The sequence below is a fragment of the Leptidea sinapis genome, chromosome 39 (genome assembly GCF_905404315.1).
Source record: "Leptidea sinapis chromosome 39, ilLepSina1.1, whole genome shotgun sequence".
NCBI lineage: Eukaryota > Metazoa > Arthropoda > Insecta > Lepidoptera > Pieridae > Leptidea > Leptidea sinapis.
Genome location: NC_066303.1, coordinates 4392655 through 4416379, shown reverse-complemented (window position 1 = coordinate 4416379; position 23725 = coordinate 4392655). Strand labels below are relative to the sequence as shown.

The following is a 23725-nucleotide window of genomic DNA, read 5'->3' as shown; positions in this document are numbered from 1 at the left end:
TTAGAGCACCGGCACGGAACGCCGGAGGTCGTGGGCTCGAATCCCGCATCGTTCACAAAATGTTGTTTTTCAAATTTTATTTGTGTATTAATCCTAGAAGTGAGGGTTCTCACTTTAAAAACATAACATATTATTTATGAAATTAGAATTTATTTTTCCACAACCTGCGAACTGTGTATGCTCTTCAAGGACATCACTTAAATCTTTACCATTTCTGTGAGGAAACAGGGTAATACAAATAAAACTGAAAACAAAATGTTATGAATGATGCGGGACTCAAACCCGCGACCTCTCGCGTTCCGTGCGAGTGCTCTTACCAACTAAACCGTAATTAATCCCAGAAGTGAGGGTTATCACTTTAAAACATAATAGACTGTTTGGAAACCGGGTAAAATAAGGATAAAAAACCATACTCTATTATGCGCATGGGAGAAAATAAGCCCTTTTTGTATTCCAATATCTTATAGATCTGTAATCACCGGACAATCAACTTTTTTCTATAAGGTGTAGGACTGACAATGGTCTTTTCCGGTACACCTCAGTATCACCTCGAACCATGTTACCGCTGTAGAGATGCTCGAATCATCAGCCGTCCAATACTCAGTGAACGGAAACAGCTGTGTGTCTTCTCACCCATTTAACACGATGGGTGTTCGGTATAACAGTTTGATATTCAAAATACAAGCAGAGAATTCCAAGCGTGACTGACTGTTTTTTTATGACAAAGAGGGATGAGACGAGCAGGAAGTTCAGCTGGTGGTAATTGATACGCCTTTACAATGCAGTGCCACTCAGGATTCTTAGAAAATCCGAAAATTCTTAGCGGTGTAGTGTCACCTTTTTTTGTTTTATGGAATAGGAGGACAAACGAGCGTACGGGTCACCTGGTGTTAAGTGATCACCGCCGCCCACACTCTCCTGCAACACCAGAGGAATCACAAGAGCGTTGCCGGCCTTTAAGGAGGGTGTACGCGCTTTTCTTGAAGGTACCCGTACAGTAACGATAGGTTATCTGTGCTGTTAGAGGAGTATTTGCTTGCTTCTGCTTTCCCTGTTATTCATACTCTCAATAGCTGTCACTTAACTTTGACAAAGTTACAATTAAACAATTTGTTATGTTTATATAGTGATAACCCTCACTTCTAGGATTATAAATAACATTTGAAAAAAAATTATGAACGATGCGGGACTCGAACCTACGACCTCTCGCGTTCCGTGCGAGTGCTCTGCCAACTGAGCGAACCGTTCGAGCAGGATCTACTTTACAGTTGATAACCTGCTCAACCCCAATATTGCATATTAGAAAATTGAATGGAGATGTCGCTCTTGTAATTTGTTTTAAATTTCCTGTAGATGGAGCCACGACCTGAGAGTTGAACAAAGCATACAATTTTTTTTTTCGGAATAGGAGGACAAACGAGCGAACGGGTCACCTGGTGTTAAGTGATCACCACCGCCCACATTCTCTTGCAACACCAAAGGAAACACAGGAGCGTTGCCGGCCTTAACTAGGTGTACGCGCTTTTTTTGAAGGTACCCATGTCGTATCGTCCCGGAAACACCGCACAAGGAAGCTCATTCCACAGCTTTGTAGTACGTGGAAGAAAGCTCCTTGAAAACCGCACTGTGTGAAAACTGCAAAAACTTTATGACCATACGTCACTCGAACGGTGTGTCACATGACTTTGAAAAGATCTCTTCCATTTTTTTACTTGGTTTACACTGGTCTACTTACAATGAACTGATACGGTGACGTTGATGACAGCGGCGCCCTGAGAATTGACTGCTTCACACGTATAAACTCCTGCGTCGTGGCGAGACAGACGGGTCATGTTCAACATGGCGCCTTCCGATATGATTCGATCGTCTGTAACAAACATACATTTAACATAATATCTTTATGTTCATAAGCACATTAAGTAAATTCCTAGAAACTGTGACAATAATAATGTGAACACGAAGAACAAACATAAACTTGTTATGCCTACTACTCGGTTAAGTCGAGTTAGTAAGTCTTTTCTTGGGCGATGTATATGCTTCTACAATATCATCCTAGAAAATGTACAAAACAAATGTGTTACGAAGTTTAAAAGGATTGTTAAAAAACGTTTATGTGGGAATGGTTACTATAGCATAAACGATTTTCTTAATGATACCACAGACTGTGAATGAAGCGAACACCCTCAAACTCTTTAATTATAAATGTTTATTGTACGATCCATTATTTATAAAAAAGGCCCGCTGAGTTTCTTGCGCCCGTTCTTCGCAGGTCTGAGGCAGTCTATTTTAAATGCGTGGTAGTTTTGACGTTCAAAAGGTGATTTTGAATCCTATTTTGAATAAAGTTATATGAATTTGTAACATCTACCACCCTGTGTATAATTTTGAAGTGATGTCTTCTTATACGACGGTATAACGCTTCGTAACGTAACGCGTTACGGAGCTGGTCTGTCTGGGTTTTTCCCTATCTCTCACGCATACGGTAAGTCAAAAAAAAAGAAGAATAGATGTTAATTGACGTCATTATACATTGTAATTATAGTTATTAGAAGTTATACTATGCTAATTATGATCTAATGACGCCAATGGGCCCCCCTTGGCCCATATTTCGAAACCCTGGTCTTCCGTGGAAACCCAGAGAGCGCCACTAACGCGTAGTCCTATCACGAATAGGTCGATGAGTCTTTTCATCTCACAAATAAATTATTTATCGATTATAATTGTTAGTAATCAACTTTCTTATACGCGTTTTACGTGGAGGTACAAACTATGGAAGAAGCTTCTAGAATGTATGATATGTGTACCTTCAAAAAAAGCAAGTACACCTTCCTAAAAGGTCACCAAAATTACTGCGATGATTTTGGTATTGCATGAAAATGGTGATCGCTTAACATCAGGTGACCCGAACACTCGTATGTCCCCCTCTTTTATTTTTGACACACAATCACAAATGAACATATTAAAGAACATTAAAGAAACTACAGCAGGTATTTATAATTCATGACAATTGAGTAACAGGCAAACATCTAAGTAGATGTTCTTGGAAATGGATTCCATACAAATTATTTGGAATTAATTTAGTCGGGCGGAATATGAACTGTCATTCCAAATTAGGATCGCGTATACAAATTGTTTTGTTTCTGTTGTTATGATAGGAAGACTGGATCATTATTTACTGTTAAATATTTAAGATATATTTTTATTATAACTTTAATATTTTAGATTAATTTTTTGAGCGATGATTGTGGTGAATGGTTGGTGAAGTCTTCGGGGATTAGTTTATATTTAATATATAATTATTCGTATAATATCTATATTTATTAACAGTATCTATATGGAGATTGATACACCTACTAAACTCGTTAGTGTTTTTTTTCTTACACGAGTAAGTTAAGACGTTTGAGTATTTTTATTTTATAAAAATAAAGGACGAGACGAGTAGGACGTTCAGCTGATGGTAATTGATATGCCTTCCCATTTTGGTGCATTTGTTTTAATACATTGTATAAATTTTTTTTTATTACCAATTTTATTTAATACCAAGAGGATGTAAATACTACCTAATAAGGGGCTGCCTAAGTAAAAATTGAAATTTAGTTAACTATGAAACGTGGAGTGATTTGAAATAAGTTTGAAATAGTGATTTCAATATGGCGAAGAATTATAATCAAGTTAAGTTTGAAAGCGAACAGTTGCTTAAAACGTAGTGGTTTATTTGTGTATATATCAAATAACGACCTGTATACCCGAGTGGTTAGCGATCCTACCTACTAAGTTAGAGGTCCCGGGTTCGAATCCCGCTAGGTGCAAGCATTTATATGATGAATATGGGATGTTTGTATGTATTTATGTATGTTTAATTAAGTATATTGTATTAAATATATCGTTGTCTTGCAACCCATAACACAGGCTATATGCCTTATTTGGGGAAAGATAATTTGTGTGTGTCAATATTATTATTATTATTATCAATCACTGCACGTTTTATACATTCGCTTTATTTTAAAAGTGTTTTATTTAAATGTGTAACACTCGCGGTAATCAAAGAAAATGCTAGATTATTCTTCTTTCAGAATCGTAATTACCGGACTCGAAGGAGACAATCATAGAAAAGTTGTTTACTTACTTGCTGTGCTGTACGAACTCTGCGTTATCGGAAGGCCGTCTTTAGTCCACGTGTATGTGATGGTGCTAGGGTTTGCGTCAGCCCTTACTACGGCTATCAGCTGTTCATTCTCCACACCCACTGCTGTCGTTTGTGTGCTTTCATCAAAGATAGGAGCATCTGAAAGACCAGGTCATTTTAAAATTCATCCTCATACCATAATCTTTACCAGTGGGAGGCACCTTTGCACAGGACTAGATTATGAGTACCACAACGGCGCCTATTTCTGCCGTGAAGCAGTAATGTATTAGCATTACTGTGGTTTTCATTAAAGTCTGAAGGGCGCCATAGCTAGTGAAATTACTGGGCAAATGAGACTTTACATCTTATATCTCAAGGTGTCGAGCGCAGTAATGGTGCCGCTCAGAGTTTTTGGGGTTCTCAATAATCCTGAGCGGCACGGTAATGGGCAGGGCGTATAATTACTATCAATTGAACGTCCTGCTCGCCGCGTCCCTTATTGTAATAAAAAAATTTATGTTTCCTGGTTTATGCCTACTGAGGCAAAGTCACGGGAGATCGTACGTCAATTAAAATAAATATTTCATCATATTGAGTTAACTTACATAGAACTTTCAAAGTGAGTGCGTCATGAACACTCCTCTGCAGAGCTTCGTTCAGCGCCTGGCACGTGTAGACGGCGCCGTTGAGGTCCTTGGTGATGTTCAGCTTTAGTTCGATGGTAGAAACAGTCCCGCCGTGCAGACCTTTATTCATTTTCATCGGAAGACCTTTACGGAAGTGATTAATTAATTAAAAGATTTTATGGAAGATGAGGATAAACGAGTATTCCCTATTATGTATGTAGTGTTCTGAAGAGCTGTTTCACAATACTATGATAAGTGGAAGTATACCAAGACTACTGACAGCATTTCCGTGTTGGATAGTTAAGCTGATCAAATCAAACCAAATCAAAATCACTTTATTTATCAAGGTCAAAAAAATTACACTTATGATTGTAAAAAAATTTCTCTTCATTTTATTGTTACCGCCGCTTTGGAAAGGGTTGAGATTTATTGAGAAGAAGTAGCAAGAAACTCACCCCACTCTTTTAAATCAAATTTTTAGATCCGTTGATCGAAATATTTATTAGATTTCATATCAATATCTATTGATACGCGTTATATAAAATAAAAATACGTTGTAAGTTTAAAATAAAAATAAACTTACAAACAAAATAATTAACTGTTTAAAAGCGCGGTTTTCAAGGAGCTTTCTTCCACGTACTACAAAGCTGTGGAATGAGCTTCCTGGTGCAGTGTTGCGGACGATACGACATGGGTACCTTCAAAAAAAAGCGCGTAAACCTTCCTTAAAGGCCAGCCACGCTCCTGTGATTCCTCTGGTGTTGCAGGGAGTGTGGATGGCGGTAATAACTTAACACCAGGTGACCCTTACGCTCGTTTGTCCTCCTTTTCCATAAAAAAAAACTAAGTCTTAAGACCAGTGATTGGACAGCTGCACTCAATAACTACATGATTTAGTAACAATATTTAAAATGAAAATATTTTCAAGTCATTAATTAAGAAAACAGAAGTCAGCTAATACTTAGAAGTCGTGCTCAATATTTTAAAACAACTTTATCGGACGTGTGTTATTCTTTAATTAGAGGAAAGCTGGCTTTCAATTTAAACGACGATTTAAACTTTATTTTTATAATACTGAAGTACAATTCGATTGGTAAGAAACATTTCCAATTAATCTATATATACAAAGTGTTAAACAAAGTCGCTTTTCATTGTCCTGTCTGTATACTTCTAAGCCACACAAAGGATTTAAATCATTAGTTAGATATTTTTGCACGGAAGATTTATAAAATAATGAAGAGAGCTGTTCGTGCTATATATCAGTTTGGTTATAGACAGCCTCTCAAAGGTAAGTAAAGAAATAAAAAATAGTACAATGTCAGTACATTTATGAACATCCTACTAATAATATAAATGTGAAAGTTTGTATGTCTGGATGTATGTTTGAACTTCTTTAACGCAAAATCTACTGAATAGATTTTGATGAAACTTTACAATAATATAGCTTAGACAACAGAATAACAAATAGGCTATAATTTATAAAACTATACTGTGAATTATACAAAATATAAAAGAAGTGTGATTACTAATGAATACAACTAGCGCCATCTCTTATCAACTAGCAAGCAAAATATCAATGCAATTTATATGGCAAAACAACGTTTGCCGGGTCAGCTAGTATAATATACGTTCACAAAAATCGTCACCTTTTTGCTCTTAATAGTGATTTTCATTATTATAACATATAATATTAAAGTATTCAATTGGAAATTTACTAAGCTTTTTATTTTTCGAAAGTCATTTGCGAAAGGTACCAGTGCTATGTAGTCACGATGTCAATATGAAATCAGCAGGTATTTAAATTGTATTTTTAATTGATTGACGCTGATGAGCAATCTATATGATTTTATGCCAGTAAAGGTTATTTTAACTCTGACTTACCTTGTACGGGTATTCCATCTCTCCACCAGGATAGCGTAGCAGGCGGGTTGCTGGACGCCGCGTCACAGAACAGCGTCGCTTCTAATCCTGGTTGGGGCTCCTCTGGCTCCACTCTAACCTTCACGGCTTCAGGGGCAACTGGTAATAAAAATGCAATTATAAGATTTCTTAAATAATCTCTACTTTATTATAGAACAGCTGATATTTCATAGCGTTTAAAAACAGAATAGGGGGTTGAATTTCTTTTTATTATACTGAATGGACATATCATAGGCTATTTTAGTGTACGTATCAGTTTTTGGCATAAAACACCATTTTACGGGTATGTTTACATGTTACTTAATTATATTACATTTTTTTTCTGTCTATTCTTATTTCCAAAATAGCTAGAGCGATTGTCATAGGACCTTCACTGGCCCACGCTCATATAACCCAGTTTAGATTTCTGATAATTAAATGAAGAAAGAGGTGTGAAGACACCTCATTTTATGGAATACTCGTACCTCCAAAGTGCGGTTTTCAAGAAAATTTCTTACACGTAAAAACTATGGAATGATTTTCCTTATGCGGTGTTTTCAGGAATATACGACATGGCCACCTTAAAAAAACCGAGTAAACATTCCTAAAAGGCCGGCAACAGTCCTGTGATTCCGCCGGTGTGGGTGGTGGTAATCACTTAACATCAGATATTTTTTTTATGAAAATAAGGGACGAGACGAGCAGAACGTTCAGCTGATGGTAATTGATACGCCCTGCATTACAATGCAGTACCGCTCAGGATTCTTGAAAAACTCAAAAATTCTAAGCGGCACTACAATTCCCCTCGTCACCTTGAGACGTAAGATGTTAAGTCTCATTTGCCTATTAATCTACTGCTTGACGGTAGAAATAGGCTAGATGTGGTACCCATAGTCTAGCCGGCATCCTGTGCCTGAAAGAGCCTCCCATTGGTACAATTAGTCCTCCTCTTCAACGAAAAAAAAAAGTAATCTGTGGGATGTAAGAAGAAGATATACCGCTAAGAAACGTACAAAACGCAAATACTCAATTAAGAACATAGTATATTATGTATTTTAGTAAGACATTCCTACAATACACCAATTAAACCATTAATTAAGCTCAACTGAACGCCGATGAAATATTTCAAGTTAATCGAGGCTAGAATTTGATATTGAACAGTATAAGTTTTAACTAGAGGAATTTAATTTGAACCGTCTTTGTAACATAAGTTAAATCGCTAGTTGTAAAGTTTGCATCAGATCTATTTATTTTATACGTAAGTTATCGATCGAAGATTTATCTTAGCGAACGTACTTAGGATAAGATGAAATTTATTTTAATCTAGGAATTTTGTGAGCGTACACATTCGAAAGATAGCGGATTAGATAGTACATGAATTAAGTGAACCCTTTAATTAGTTTATGTCTGGAAATAGGTCTTATTAGTTATTTATTTATAGTTTTCAAATATTGTATATTTTCTATACATCATTTACTTATTATTTATTCATTTTACTTATTATATTCATTTCATAACTTTATAAGACATTGCTGAAATGGAAGAGCGGAGCCAACTGGTACAAGTATTATTTGCCTAAAAGGTGATTTCGCCACTAGCTGCTGTAAACCTATGTTTTTTTTTAAGAGAAATAAATTATTATTATTTATATTATTATATTATAATATGGTTGTCGTATGCCTTCTTTTATGTTTCAAAAAACAACTAACCTTCCGCTGCATAGAAATAAATAAATGAAGCATACATCTAAACCTATGAACACCGCCTATATGAGTAGAAAAGGTGACCCGAAGTTATGGTTGATTCATTCACAGTAAAACTTTATTTAAATAGATATAAGCTACCCGCTGTTGAATCGACATTATAAATATTTCATATATTAAATCACTGAATCTTTCGAAAAGTAGAGGTTTAAAGAAGAACATAAATGAAACAACTCTATTAAATCAATGAGTATTTTACAAAAGCTAAAATTCATAAAAAAAATTGTTTGTGAGGTAGGAACTGCATCTAATATATGAAACGTGTTCCAAGTTAGAAAGCGTTTCAAAAATAAAATGTTCAAAATGCATTAAAAGTACAAAATATATTTTTTTTATGATAGTATGGAATGAGATGAGCAGGGCGTTCAGCTGATGGTAATGAATACGCCCTGCCCATTACAATGCAGTGCTCCTCAGGGTTCTTGAAAAACCCCAAACACTCTGAGCGCCGCTACAATTATTGCGCTCGTCACCTAGAGACATAAGATGTTAGGTCTCATTTTCTCAGTAATTTCACTAGCTACGGGCGCCCTTCAGCCCTTCAGACCGAAACACAATAATGCTTACACATTACTGTTTCACGGTAGAAAAAGACGCCGTTGTGGTACCCATAATCTAGCCGGCATCCTGTGCAATGTGCAGGGCGTATCAATTACAATCAGCTGAACGTCCTGCTCGTCTCATTCCTTATTTTCATAAAAAAAATAGAAATTATGACGTTTTAAAAAAACCTTTGAGAATTAAATGTGTAGATATAAGTTCAGTAGAGGACGTTTTCATTATTAAAAAGAACTAACTTAAAGACGTTCAACTCTGCAGTTTTAGATCAGATAAAACAATGCTTTGTTCTTGGATTCTATTTAATTGGACTGTTCGGAAGTTATAGCATTTAATTCTTGAGAAGTATTTTATATAAGATTTCGAAATATATTTAATAATACAATTTATAACAAATAATATATTTAACAGCAAGAATAATTTTGTTATTCAATTTTTTTTTTCAAATTTTATTTGTATATTAATCCTAGACGTGAGGGTTATCACTTTAAAAATATAACATATTGCTTAGATTTACAAGAGCGACATCTCAAGTCAATTTCCTAATATGCAAATATTGGGGTTGAGCAGGTTATCAACTGTAAAGTAGATCCTGTAGATGAAGCCAGAACCTGAGAGTTGAACAAAGCAAACAGAATTTTATAACGAGGCGGTACTCGAACGGTTAGCTCAGTTGGTTAAAGCACCGGCACGGAACGCCGGAAGTCGTGGGTTCGAGTCCCGCATCGTTCATAAAATTTTGTTTTTCAAATTTTATTTGTGCAGCAAGAATGTTAATGATAGACAGCAAATTGTTAGTGATATAATTTAGAAGACCTAATATATCTGTAAGCTTATATATATTCATATTATGACCATGTACGGCCAATATATTTATAGCAATCTCCTGCACGTACATAAACTCTGTAAAATAAACAATTATTTTGCATGCGATGGTATTTAATTTTACAATAAATTACCAAAAATTGTATCTGGATTATTTATTATGATTATGTCGAAGGCTTATTACAGTATTGAAGATTACGTAAACGATATTACAATATGGAATTGAATATGGATTTTATGGTTCAGCCTTGTATTGTTTTGGTGTATTGCACTATTTTAAAAATATGTATATGTTTAAACTTTGGTGTAATTAAAATATATGTATCTGAATTGTATTTTTGACTTTGACTTATAAGCAATGTTAAAAAATTGTTTTTAAGCAGACAACGAGCAACCTTAGAGTTTCTTGCTCGTTCTTCTCTAAGGAAATCTGCATTCCGAACGAGCAGTATGAAAAAATTACATATTGCAATTTACCTTCGAAATTGATACCGGCTAGATTATGGATACCACAACGGTGCCTATTTCTGCCGTGAAGCAGCAATGTGTAAACATTACTGAGTTTCGGTCTGAAGGGCGCCGTAACTAGTGAAATTATTGGGCAAATTAGACTTAACCTCTTATGTCTCAAGGTTAATTGTAGTACCGCTCCGAATTTTTGGGTTTTTCAAGAATCCTGAGCGGCACTGCATTGTAATGGGTAAGGTATCAATTACATCAGCTGAACGTCCTGCTCGTCTCTCCTCTTATTTTCATTAAAAAACATATAAAGAGAAAGTTATACTTACAATGCACATTGAGGGTAACAGTTTCGAACAGAGGTATCTCCGTCGCTGTGTTTGTGGCCTCGCATCTGTACTGCGCCTGATTGTCCGTTACGTTTGTGAGAATCGATATCTCCGCCGACACTGACTTGTCCGTTGTCTTCGCCACCGAGTGAATCTGTTAAACAAAATGTTTAAATGACGAAATATGATATGAATAAAGGTTAAAATTATATTTTTATCAGTTAACTTTTATAAATAACTCTTAAGTATATAATTTTGTTTGTCATAAATAAAGGTTAAAGAGCGGTGCCTCCCAACACAGGCGATAAGCTTAACGGGAGACACCTGCCCCCAGTTTTTAAGTACTTTTTTTAAAGAAATAAGAAAAGAAAATAAGAAGAAATAAAACAAATTTATGCTGTTGTCTGAATTCAGCAGTCAGCGGTCTGTATTTTGATTGGTTGTTTAGGACTGCCTGGACGTGACGTCACAAAGCAATAGTTATATGTTATAGCCTTATGGTCAGATTTGATACGGCCGGACCATCGGTCGGTCCGGTGGGTGCCTCGCACCAATTGGTCCGCCGTCGTATTTAGTACGGTCCCGGCGGCAATAATAATCATTTTGTGGAATAGACAATGCGATATATACCATCGAATATGGTCTGCTACCAAACCGTCAGACAGTCCGATGGTTCGGCTGTACCAAAATCCGAACAAATAATACTATTGTCGATTGTTGATTGTGGAAACTTTATTGGTCAAATATATTTTATGTTTTTTTTAAGTGTATAAATATGTACTGTTGTTTCCCGAAAAAAAATAAATATAGTAATATGTATAAACAATTTGTTATTTCTTATAAGTGATGACCCTCACATCTGGGATAAAACACACAAATTAAATTTGAAAACAAAATTCATGAACGATGCGGGACTCGAATCCTCGTCCTCTCGCGTTCCGTGCGAGCGCCAACTGAGCCAACTATTCGAATGACGTTACGTTAAAATTTTATTTTCAAAATTTAATTTAATCTCAGAAGTAAGGGTTTTATACGTTTAATCAGCGTAACATAACAAATTCAATTCACAGGAACGGCCTTACAAAATGAATGCAAAGAAAATTTGTATGAAAAATTTCACTTCAATAGGTCGAGGAAAAATGAATATGAATTCAGTTTCAAGATATGACAAACATTGAAGGAAAGATAAAAACTTAAAAATAGGCAAAAGCAAAGTCGGCCAAGAACTAGATACATAATAATAAAATGATTGTTTAAAAACTGTACAGCGCGAGCTTCACGCAAAACTATGAAATTATACCGCGGCCGGAACTCAAAAGTTCCCCAAAATATTTGCATACAGGATTTAACTTGCGCTCTTGTTGATGGCTGTCAGTTGGGAGTTTTCGCAGCTTTTAGTTTTTGGGCTGGCAACTTTTTGGGGATAATACGGTGTGAGAATTGTAAATACAAGGGTCTAGTTACAGGGGAAAAGTAATATTGGAAAAAAATGGCTGATTTTGACAACCTGACATGTCTCTCTGTCGATTGCAAATGTTACATGTTCTAGTTGGAACATACCATTTTCAACTGGGTGTATGTGTGTTATTTGAACATATTCCGGGCGAAAAGTATTAAGATAATTAAAGCAATTTTATAAATTAAAACAAACGTGAAATATTATGATTATAATAAGAGTTTATGTTATTCTTTTTTAAGCATATTTTTATCGCCTGAGTCACTATTCATAAATAAAACAGAAATTCTTCATTTATTGTATGTGTCGATATTTTTTTACTATCCTAGTGATATTATTAAGTATTTGTTTAATAATTAAAAAGTTTTGTTTTTATTAAATATATTTAAAGTTTAATCTCGAGTGGGTTGTCTGAACAATTTTCCCTCAGGGACTCTACATTTACTCAAATATTTATTAAATATTACATGCAGTCGTTTAAGTGACAAATTAGGTACATATAGTTATAACTATTGGGTCGGGAGATAAGAGAACAGCTAAGTATCAAGTATAGTCTTCTTATGTAAAAATAAACATAATTTCATAACGAACACGGTCATATTATAAGTTGCTAAAAATCTATTTGAAATTCAGTTGGATGTTTAACAAATTATAGCCTTGAGATAACTTATTAAAATAACCGACCGGCGGTTAATTTTTAACATTTTAATTTGATACAAAATTCTTTATACTCAATAAACGAATAGCTCCCTATTCATGTCTTAGACTATCAGTCCTTGAAAAGTTTGCAAATTCAAAAGATAATGAAAGCGATGAAAAGTTTATTGAAAGTGATTCGTTACATGAAAAGATACCGGTCACAGTAAAACAAAGCGGCAAAGAAAGAAATCTCCGCCGTTTGTGCTAATGTTCTACTGACCTAGAAACACCACTTTATGAATTTTTAATTTCATTTTTAAATGTTGATGGCCAAGCATTGATCCTAGACATCAAAGCTTTAGAAACAGTAAATACGGCATTGGAAACTTTATTTCTCAGCAACCAGAATATGTACAGACCAATATATCCTTGGGAAGGCCTTGATGAGAAGAGCTTCAAATAGTGGAGTATGGGTCTCTAGGTAATCGAGATAAAAAGCTATCCCGGTTCAAACATTGCCCATAGAACTAGAAGACTAGAAGTGCCAACCATGGCCATTCTGAACAAATTGGTTTGTTTGACACACTCGAGATACGAGAAGGACCTTACTAATCACTCAATAATATAAATGAATTAACTAATTTAAAATATAGTACAGTCGCTCTCAGTCCGAGAGACGATTCTATGAAACAATGTGATGTTATAGCAGGTGTAACATCTGTTGTAGAAGGAAAGATTGAGATGGTTTGATCATGCAGAGGTTACATGAATGGAAGTTTTATGAAAGGCCACAGTTAGATCGGAGAACCAGAGGCTGTGAATATAAAGATTCACTGAGCCTGCTTCATGGAGCTGATACGAGTACAATAAAAACAAAGAATGCGGTTCCGGTGTCCCCAAAGAGGTTCACCCAGAACCTGATGAGACGAGAGGTGTTGCCATCGGTCACTGTCCTTTGAACAAGCATCTATCTATTATAGGTGTAACAGACAGCTCTTTGTGCAAAGGATGCATGGAAGCAGAAGAAACGCTAGAACACGTGCTTATGGATTGCAGGAGTGTGGCCAAACAACGGGCACAAATACCCCAATCACCAGTATCGCTTCCGGATGCCTGCAAAAACTTAAAAAACTGCTAGGATTCTGGAATGATCTAGGCTGGTTGGAGTAAGAAGACAAATGAAAACGCACAATGGCCCAATCAAGAGGCTAAGTGTGAGCCCATCTAAACTAACTATATAACCAGTAGAAAAAGCTAATATGTCTGGAGCGCAGCAAAGCAGAAGGTTCCTTATCACTGTCTATACCTCTAGAAGAAAGATGTTATCTATTGCCTTCTTACCTTCTTATCATTTTTGAACCAAGTGAGTGTTGCAAGTGGGTTTCCCCCCGAAGAAATACAGGACAGCTTCTGGACAGTACCAGCTGCCAGAGTGGTCCCCGGAATGTAACCAGTTATCATCGGTGCTGACGGAGGATCTGAAGACAAAAATCATTAGTTATAATACAGATTTATATCGGACGCTTGTGGAGTTATATCACTGAATTGATTCCTTAAGGAATACTAAACAATTTGTGGCAGTAGTTAATATACGACTTAGATAAAAAAATAGTTTTAATGTATCACAGCCGACAGATGAAACATTTTACATCATCTTCTATACGCGAGTATCAAGATTAATACGATACTTGTGTAGGTTTCAAGCCCTTGTAATTTGGCTTACCAGAATGTATTGCAGCAAAAAAAGATAAAAATCAAGTCAGCTCTGCAAACTCTTCCGTTCACAGACCTCAATTAAGTAAATATTTTAATGTTCGTTAATTACCAACAATGCTCAAATTAAAGTCTAAGTCAAAAATACTATATTGACATAAATCAAATAGATGGATGGATGGATAGATCGCTAAAAATACAATTTAAATACATGCAGATTCCACAAAAGTTTATACAAAAAAATATAAAACAACATATAGACATTAATTTAAAAAAATGCTTTCACGAGGAATATAAATTATATTGCGAACATATTTGACACACATACTTTTCTTTCACATAATGATAATTATTTGGTAAATTAGGCAAGTAATAAGACCCGAGCCACAAAAACTAACGATCCGCGTCCGATTAATGTTGAAATGGAACTCCAGAAACCCAAGTTTAGAAATGTTTGTCTTGCCGTCTGTTTATTGATCTAAACTAATCTCGAAAACAAGTTCAATTTTCAGCAGGAATTTAATTTGCGGATAGCTAATGTTATAAGATAGTACGTTAAAACTTTTTAAGAATGAATTAGTGTCTTAAGCCAACAATTAAAACTATGAAATTGTGTAAACAATGAATTAAATTTTACTGCGTCATTCAAGTATACATGGCTACAAATGCGACCAACTATATCTAATCAAAATAAGAATCAATTTATTTTATGTCTCGTTACATTACTATAGCTCTTATATATTACAAGCTAATATACTCGTACGACCTATACACCTAGTTACCGGAGAATATTTCGTGGGATCAGACAAAACTTTGATTACCAAGAAATCTATTAACTTGGCAGTCATCATTTGGCATTGGTTTAAGCTTTTGAAGATACTCTTAAAAATGATACCATAATGTAATTATATATTGATTAATATTAAATAAAACATTAAAACATGTGTCAGAAACGATGTGTGTGTGAATGCAGTTAAATCCTTTCTCCCAACTGTTTAACATTTTTAGAATTAATTTAAAATGAAATTAATAGAATTACTGCTGAAAACTCCTTTAATTATAATTACTACATATTGGGAGATATAAAGCCAAAGGTATTTTGTATGTATTGAAGTGAAAACTTCTTTGGCATCGTTGTTATTTGAAAGTCGATGAAAAGAAAAAGCGGGAAAATGAGGTAGAGGAATCATTATACAGTGTATTGGTACCAGGCGATCATAGTTGAAGAAGAGATTGTCTTATGTATGACGCGAGTATACCTTAATATATTCTGACGTCATGCGCACGATGAATTACTACATAGACACTAGGAGAACATAAGTATGGTAGAGGCGATAGTAATGTCTTTGATAGCGGTTGAAATCATGTGTCATCCTAGCAACATGTACCAGGACTTCATATGCAGTTGAGAGGTTTAATCTAAATTTTGCACCGGACACAGCGTTTCTGTTGATTGAGTTTTTGGACACCAAATTTAATTTGAAAATGTGCAGCAGTTGCACTGTACCAACAACAAAATCATAAAGAATAATTGACGCAGTATATATAGCATATTAAGACCAAAGTATTTATTTCATACTTTAGCTACAATAAGCCTTTTATTATTTATCAAAAAGGAAGCTGTGAGTCAGAATCATGTAATATAAACAAATAAAATCTGAAATAAAAACTAAACATTGTATTACTATGATCATTACTAAATCCAACAATTATCTTCTTCCCAAAATATTAAATTAGTCGAATTATCTTGAAGCCAAAATTTATGATCGTTTCACTTCTACCACGTGTAAATCGCACACATATTTTTTTTATTTGTTTTTTGTATTTAAAATGGCAGGCATCCGTTCCTCTATCAATGTACGGGTATCATAATCAATTAAAACTTTATTAATAAAGTGAGCCTCATTCGATAAAAACAAAAGAATATTTTTTTCTATACGCACATTTCCTCTCAAGCTTCAATATTAACACAAGAAATAGCAGCACAAAAGCCTCTTGCATACATAAATGATAAAATAGCTTTTGTTAGAAAATATTTATAGGAATCTCTGATCTCGGCGTAAAAAACTTGTTCGGTACTAAAACGTGACTTGAATGTATACTAAATCAGATTCGTGTACTTGGGAATATAAACGCTATAAACATATAAACACGGCCTATATTAGCCCGCAATTACATTCAGCAACACTCGATACAACTGCCTGTAATAATTTGATAAGGTTTGTCAGAAAAAAGATAAAAATGCTTATATAAAAAAAAATGAGTTTGACAGAATGCCTTGTAAAAAAAAATATTGAAGTAGGCGTTACTTTGCGGAAATCCATAATAATAACCTCAGGACGTGTTGTCTCGCTAAAATCTGGCACGAGACTCCTTTTGGCGAGACAACACGTCCTGAGGATGCCTCGTGTAGAGGCGAAACACGTGTCGAATTGTTTAAAGACAAACATTGGTGGAATTAACACTAAAGAAAACTCAAATTATTTGTATAAGAATGCCTTGTATATCAATACAAACAAAATTGTCATCTGGATACGAATATACGACGCAAGAACCTTCCACATTAGCCTAAAGGCTAAGGGTGAAACGGTACCTCGATCTCACCTCCATTTAAAACAAATGTACGCAAACAGACAACCACGAACATTTCGAAGGATACCTCACTGCAATTTTATATCCAATTTTAAATAAAATTACTTGAATTTGAAACAAATAAATAGTAGATAAAAAAATCAAAAAAATTCGCTTTTATAGAAAATCCCACAAAAAATAGAAAATAAAGATTAATAAATATGAATTAAGAATAGTGGGAGAAAAAATTATTTTATTGTAAAAAAAAAAGGCTTGGGATGCTTGATTGACTATTGATACCCCCCGCGGTTTGCAAACTATTATTATGTTTCATTTTAAGTTTTTTTTCTTATATTGAATTGTCATCGGTCCTTAATAAGTACGCCAAATTTTGATTTAATCCGACGTTCTGAAGGTGGTCAAAATCATGTTCAAAAATTCCGTTACGTACTAACATACGTATGAAGCTAATAACAGTGTATTAAAATAGGATTTCTGCGTTAAATATTGTAATGATAAACAAATAGAATATAAAAGTACTAACGATACAAAAAAAAGCGGACTTTATATATGTAAGCTTTGTACACTGTATATTGTGTACATAGCCTAATGTACGAGTATGTGTACGCCGCCTTACAACTATGACGTTACACAAGAAGAATGACATTGACAGGAGCACACCGGAGAGAGAGAATTTAAGCCTGCATGTGAGGGGATATATTTCTAATTGTATAAAAGTAATGAAAAGATATAATTTTCACAAAATAACTAGTTTAACTTAAGTAAAGTAATTCAGTGTCGATCTACTAAAATATTGAGTGTTTTAATTGTATAATAACAATGAATATTTATATTTTTAGATAAATCAAGTTGTGTGTTATTTACTCCAGTATCATCAAACATATCTTTATATATATATTTCTTGTGTGCGTGTGTATGTCACTGAACTCCTCCTAGACGGCTGGACCGATTCTAATGAAACTTTCTGTGTGTATTCAGGTGGATTCGAGTATGGTTTAGATTCACAATTGAACTACATACGTCCTAAACGGCCGGACCAATTTTGATGACTTTTTTGTGTGTTGCAGTGAATTTTGAGATTGGTATGTGTCTTCAGGTGGATTTGAGAATGGTTTGATTCACAATTAAACTACCTCCTAAACGGCTGGACCGATTTTGATGATTTGTTTGTGTGTTCCAGTGAATTTGAGATTGGTTTAGATTCTCAATTCCGTCCATATAGTGTATTTTAGTGGACTCCTCCTAACGGCTGGACCAATTTTTCATATTTAAGACGTGTGTCCGAAATTTCCGACAGGACAACGTCTGTTGGGTCCACTAGTTATATATATATTAATTAAACACAATATTATATTACTATTCACCGGTATACCGAAAGCCCACTTTATCGAAGTTTTTTACGTCGTCATTGAGTATATAGCGTTAAAAGTAACTCCATTTATATAATTGCAATTAAAAGACAAGGCAAGTGTAATAAAGTTACGATGCAGTATCTTCTAACGGCACAATAATACTAAACAATAATGCGGTTCTGTACTTAGCAAAGTAGCTAGGGAAAGATCTCGAGAAAATTGCTTTTCTTGAAAACATGATTCAATGAAAACATTTGTGAAACTTTGGAATTATATATCGTTTGATATCGCCCTACGGTATTTAAAATTGCTGGTTTAAAGTAAATAAAAAAAAACATGCAATGTCATATGCTGTTTGACAGACATTTTATGAACCAGTGGGAGGCTCCTTTGCACAGGATGCCGGCTAGATTATGGGTACCACAACGGCGCTTATTTCTGCCGTGAAGCTGTAATGTATAAGCATTACTGTGTTTCGGTATGAAGGGCGCCGTAGCTAGTGAAATTACTGGGCAATTGAGACTGAACATCTTATGTCTCAAGGTGACGAGCGCAGTTGTAGTGCCATTCAGAATTTTTGGGGTGTTTTCAAGAATTTTGAGCAGCACTGCATTGTAATAGGCAGGGCGTATCAATTACCATCAGCTGAACGTCCTGCTCGTCTTGTCCCTTATTTTCATAAAATATTTATTAATTTAAGCCAGGCTTTCCACGACTCCAAGGAATCAAAGTTATGCCATCAGACCTCGGCCAACAGTTTATTCTTTATTACTTCATGATACATTTGATATTCAGAATGCTTTTAACTAACACGATTCATATATTAAATGCCGCACCTTAAATCAATAGATTCGGAAAGATACTCATTTAAATTAGAATCCTTCTTTATTGCTGAGAGTTTAATAAATCAATACATATAATTAATTTAATTCAGATTGTATTACGAAATAAAAGATAATTGAAATTAATTTGTCAGTTTATTTGTATTTAACAGGATGTATGTAACAGCGAAGGTAAGTACTGGAATTTAAAACGTAAAATATTTGTTTGTCAGTGAGATATAGTTAATAGTCCAAAAAAAGTGTATGTGTAGTTACTGCCTAACGAAGCAAAAATTATTAAAATAATTTATTCCTCGTGCTATTCTACGTTTTTAGAAAGAACAATTTTCTTTTTATCTTTGCAAAGATAGTTTTGACAATTAATTATTAAATAATGAATACGGCTACATGAGCTGAACCCTTTGGCCTGTCCTAATAATGGACGAAGAAACCAAAAAAAAAAAAAATAACGAATGACGCGAACGTCAGAAAATTTTTGGAACCAACTTCACCCCGTTACTTTTGTGTTACAGTGATGCGCGCGCATCTTAAAATTTCACTCTCATCATTTTCTCATAACGCACCTAAAGAAGTATAACTTAAAAAAGAAAATAGTTAAACCTTCACCTCGTTTATCATACTAAATTATAACTTAATGAAATGATTTATAGTTTACAATATGAGTTGCGCATAAAGCATTAAAAGAGTATGCAACTCAATCACTCTGCTATCTCACAACAAATACTCTAACAAATTAAACAGAAAGATATAAATTAGTAATATTACCACGCAATCCAACCCTTAACAAAATAGCAATAAAGCTTATAACGGTATCAACAGAACTAAGCCGGATTTAATAGCACAGTATGCACAAGAACAGTAATAGATTCCTATTGGTTTTTGCTGTTATGAAACTGTAGATGATTTGCAAAACATCGACGTGAGATGTATTGTATTTCATATAATGTGTAGCTTTCTTTGTTTATGTGAGAAGCTTTACAAGAATTATTACAAGACATTATTCATTTTGGCTATTAATGAGCTTTCGGGAGACTTATCAGTAGAACTAATTGTATGCCGCAGTATAATTTATACTACATTTTAACACATATTGTATATTTATAAAACTTTCTATCGCCGTAATTCCTTCTTCGTCCGTACAAGTATCAAATTTAATGAACTTATAAATGCTTACTCCGAAATTGACACATTTGTAACTAAACCTAGTGCAATTCGGCATCTGATGACCAAATCATATTTTCTCCCCTAAGTATTCAAAGTATTCAACAAAATCAATGTAAACTTTAATTATATTATTATTTTCTGTAATTAAGTTTTATAAATGTAAACTTCTTTAATCTGGTATCTTTAAAATGTAGTTATTATAATATAATACTAATTCTATACATAGTATTAACGTAATAGATTGTAAGATAGCGTAATTCTCTAACTACTAACTAATTTTAAAAACTAATCAGAATTATATATATGAAAACTAGTTAATGGCTTTTAGTAATACAAATAGACGTCAACATAGTTATAAATAGCTGTTAGTTTTCTAAATAAATATTGTTTATTTGATTTGAATATCATACAATAGCTCTTTATTAAATAAATAAAATAAGGAGGTAACTTCATGATTATACTATTACTTATTACATTTGTGGGGCAAACCCGCACTCTTCTTATCCATAACTTTATGCACTGTTCCACGTAAAGTCGTTTAGAACTCCTAAGTCAAACAGACAAAATAACAAAATCTAGCACAATTACTATGCAGTAATTAAAATCCATTAACTAAAAAGAAGTTACTTTGTATAACAAGTATCTAAATTTAATTTGTACCCAAATTTATTGACGGTGCGGGATTCAAACTCGCGCCTTTCGGGATTCCAGCGATCTTAACAATTCCTCATATCAAGTCAATTTCCTAATACGCAATTATTTCTATTGAGCAGTTTCTTCTTCTTCACGTGCCTTTCTATTACTGGAGGTCAGCGGAATAGTTCTTGGACTGTCTTGATGCCAGTCCACTCCCATATATTTCTGAGCCAATACTTCTTTATCCTTCCAACACCTCTTTTCCCAGCAATTTTCTCCATTACAATAGTTTGCAGCAAGCGATACCTATCTTACGCTGTTCAATAGTTGTCACTAACTCAGTAAATTTTGTTCTCTACAGGATATACCTGTACAATAAGCCACAAGCCGATAGTTTAACAAATTTATCAAGAGTTACGGATCGTGTGTCATGCGTCGACATAGCTGGCTTAGTTGTAATAGAATCCCGCATCGTCCATAGTTTTTGGTACAAATTTTATTTGAAACTAACAGGTATCTTAAGGTTCAAAGTATATCAAGCATTCAATACAACATACCCACAAAACCAAAGGTAATACAAGGCAAGGGCAGCCAATAAGCTAGCTAACGATATAGCCAATTCCTATAAATTCCGCTCACGTGCTTCGATCAGCCGCTATGCTACGCCTGTTGTGCTTAACCCTCATTTACTGTAACCTCATTTGCGGGTATATATATCAAACTATAATTCTATATTACCACGGTTTATATTCATATAGTTTGTAGCGATGTAATAAGAGTAATATTGAAAGTGAATGTTGAAAAAGAATTTGTTATTAAAAGTAATTTCCCTCACTTCTGGGATTAATTTAATTAAATTTGTAACCAAAAATTATGAACGAAGCGGGACTCGAACCCGCGACCTCTCGGGTTCCGCCCGAGCGCTCTCGGGTCCCGAATTTAATGTTGGTAGCAAATTTAATTAAATTAATTCCTGTGACTCACTTTTAAATAACTTATTGTTTACATTTGAAAGACATCTCAAGTCAATTTCTTAATATGCAATTATTGTGGTTGAGCAGGTTATCAACTGTAAAGCAGATGTAGATGGAGTCACAATCTGAGAGTTGAACAAGACATACCAAAATTTACGAACCATACGTCACTGGAATGGTTGGCTCAGTTGGAATAGCATCACCAAGTCAAGCACCAGAGAGAGCGCTATTTGTTTCCGAAGCGGTAGTAGTATCTAGTATATTAGAGATGACATCAAAAAGAATTCTAAGGGAATCAATTTTGAGAAAATAAATGCCTTTTATGCCTTTTTAAAAAGCAAATATTTATTGCTTAAAAGATGTTATTCCTGACCTTTTCTCTATTATTGCCAATAAGAAGAAATTGCCCTTTGATGTTCTGATTTTACGACAAGAAAGCATGAACTTCCGAATCTTTCGTTTCCAATTTTTTGAAATAGGAAATTATCGATCATATTTAAATTGAGAATCTATGGAAACCAATTTTTCAAAAACAAATGATTTTTTTTCCGAATGAAGTGGCACCTACTAGTATGAAAACGCACAAAATGTACATAAATTACTTTAAAGTTTAAACTAACCTGTGGTATATTTTCAAATATTTTAGACTACAAAAGGTAGGTAATCATTCTTTGTAATTTTAAGCTCGCAAAATATTCACTTTGTAGGAAATTGACCAACTAAGCACAGCCTGTATAGTTAAGGTCTGTCCACACGGTACAGTTGAAGCAATTACCGCCCCCCTCCCCATTACTTTAATGAGCAAAACGTGCCCAGCCGGCCTTTTAAAGCCGGGTGTACAATTGATTACGAGATACAATAAATATAATTAAAACGGCTGTTGTGCAAATCCTTTTCACAGATGAAAATAAAGCGTCATATTTGAAAATGAGGGTAGAAGACTATTTTCAGAAGTGTACACAATAGTGAAACGATGTCATATAAGTAATGGTTCACCATAATATAGATATTTTAAGAAAATATTGAAAAATAATTACAACCTCAAACTAAACTTAAGTCATTATTTTGAAAATCTTATTTAGTCCAAACCACTACATCCGTTTTGACGAACAAAAATTTTGGCAAAGTAGAATAGATTTCTCTCAAGAATGGTACGTGAAGCCATTGAAATAAAAATATATCCAAATTTCAAAAGAGAAGATGGGCTAAGATTATCTAACACCAGGGATACAATAATCCCAAAATTGAAACCCATAACTACACATACCAAAACGAAAGAGGTCTGTCTGTAAATTTTGCCAAAAGCCGTACAGCAAATACCACCTGCGAAGCAACAAATGCGCTTAAATTCACAATGAAAACTATGACAAATACTATATCTACTCCTCTCAACCACAGTCACCCTGAAAACGTGCTTCTGCAGAGGTCATGAAACGTCGGGTTAAAAAAATAAATGATAGAAAATGTAACTTTACGAAAAATAAATAATGTAGAAAACTGGGAGTCGTGTTATGCGTTACGCGTATACTTTATACGCGTTTTAATCCTTTAAAAAGTATTTTATTTAAATTTTATCTTCTTCCGAGATTCGAATGCTACTTTCTACTGCGCAGGGCACTGTGAGCAGAATAATAAAAAAACCACACGTGAACTTCAACGATTTTAGATATTAAATAATTGTTGCCATAAAAGTTAGTCTAAAACAGTCACAAGCATTGTTATGAATCACAATTCACAAGAAAGTTTTAATAAAACTTTTCTGGAAATGTCAG

General features: G+C 34.3%; 1 protein-coding gene across 1 annotated transcript in view; it reads right to left on the bottom strand.

Moving 5' to 3' along the window:
* LOC126976150 (nephrin) overlaps nt 1-23725 on the bottom strand; it is a 289278-nt gene that overhangs the window by 20017 nt on the left and 245536 nt on the right. Inside the window, exons 12-17 of the mRNA XM_050824354.1 lie at nt 14022-14158; nt 10586-10739; nt 6634-6771; nt 4732-4896; nt 4127-4285; nt 1736-1867 (exon numbers count right to left, since the gene is read on the bottom strand). Of these exons, the coding sequence (XP_050680311.1) occupies nt 1736-1867; nt 4127-4285; nt 4732-4896; nt 6634-6771; nt 10586-10739; nt 14022-14158 (885 nt within the window). The remainder of the gene's footprint in view (nt 1-1735; nt 1868-4126; nt 4286-4731; nt 4897-6633; nt 6772-10585; nt 10740-14021; nt 14159-23725) is intronic.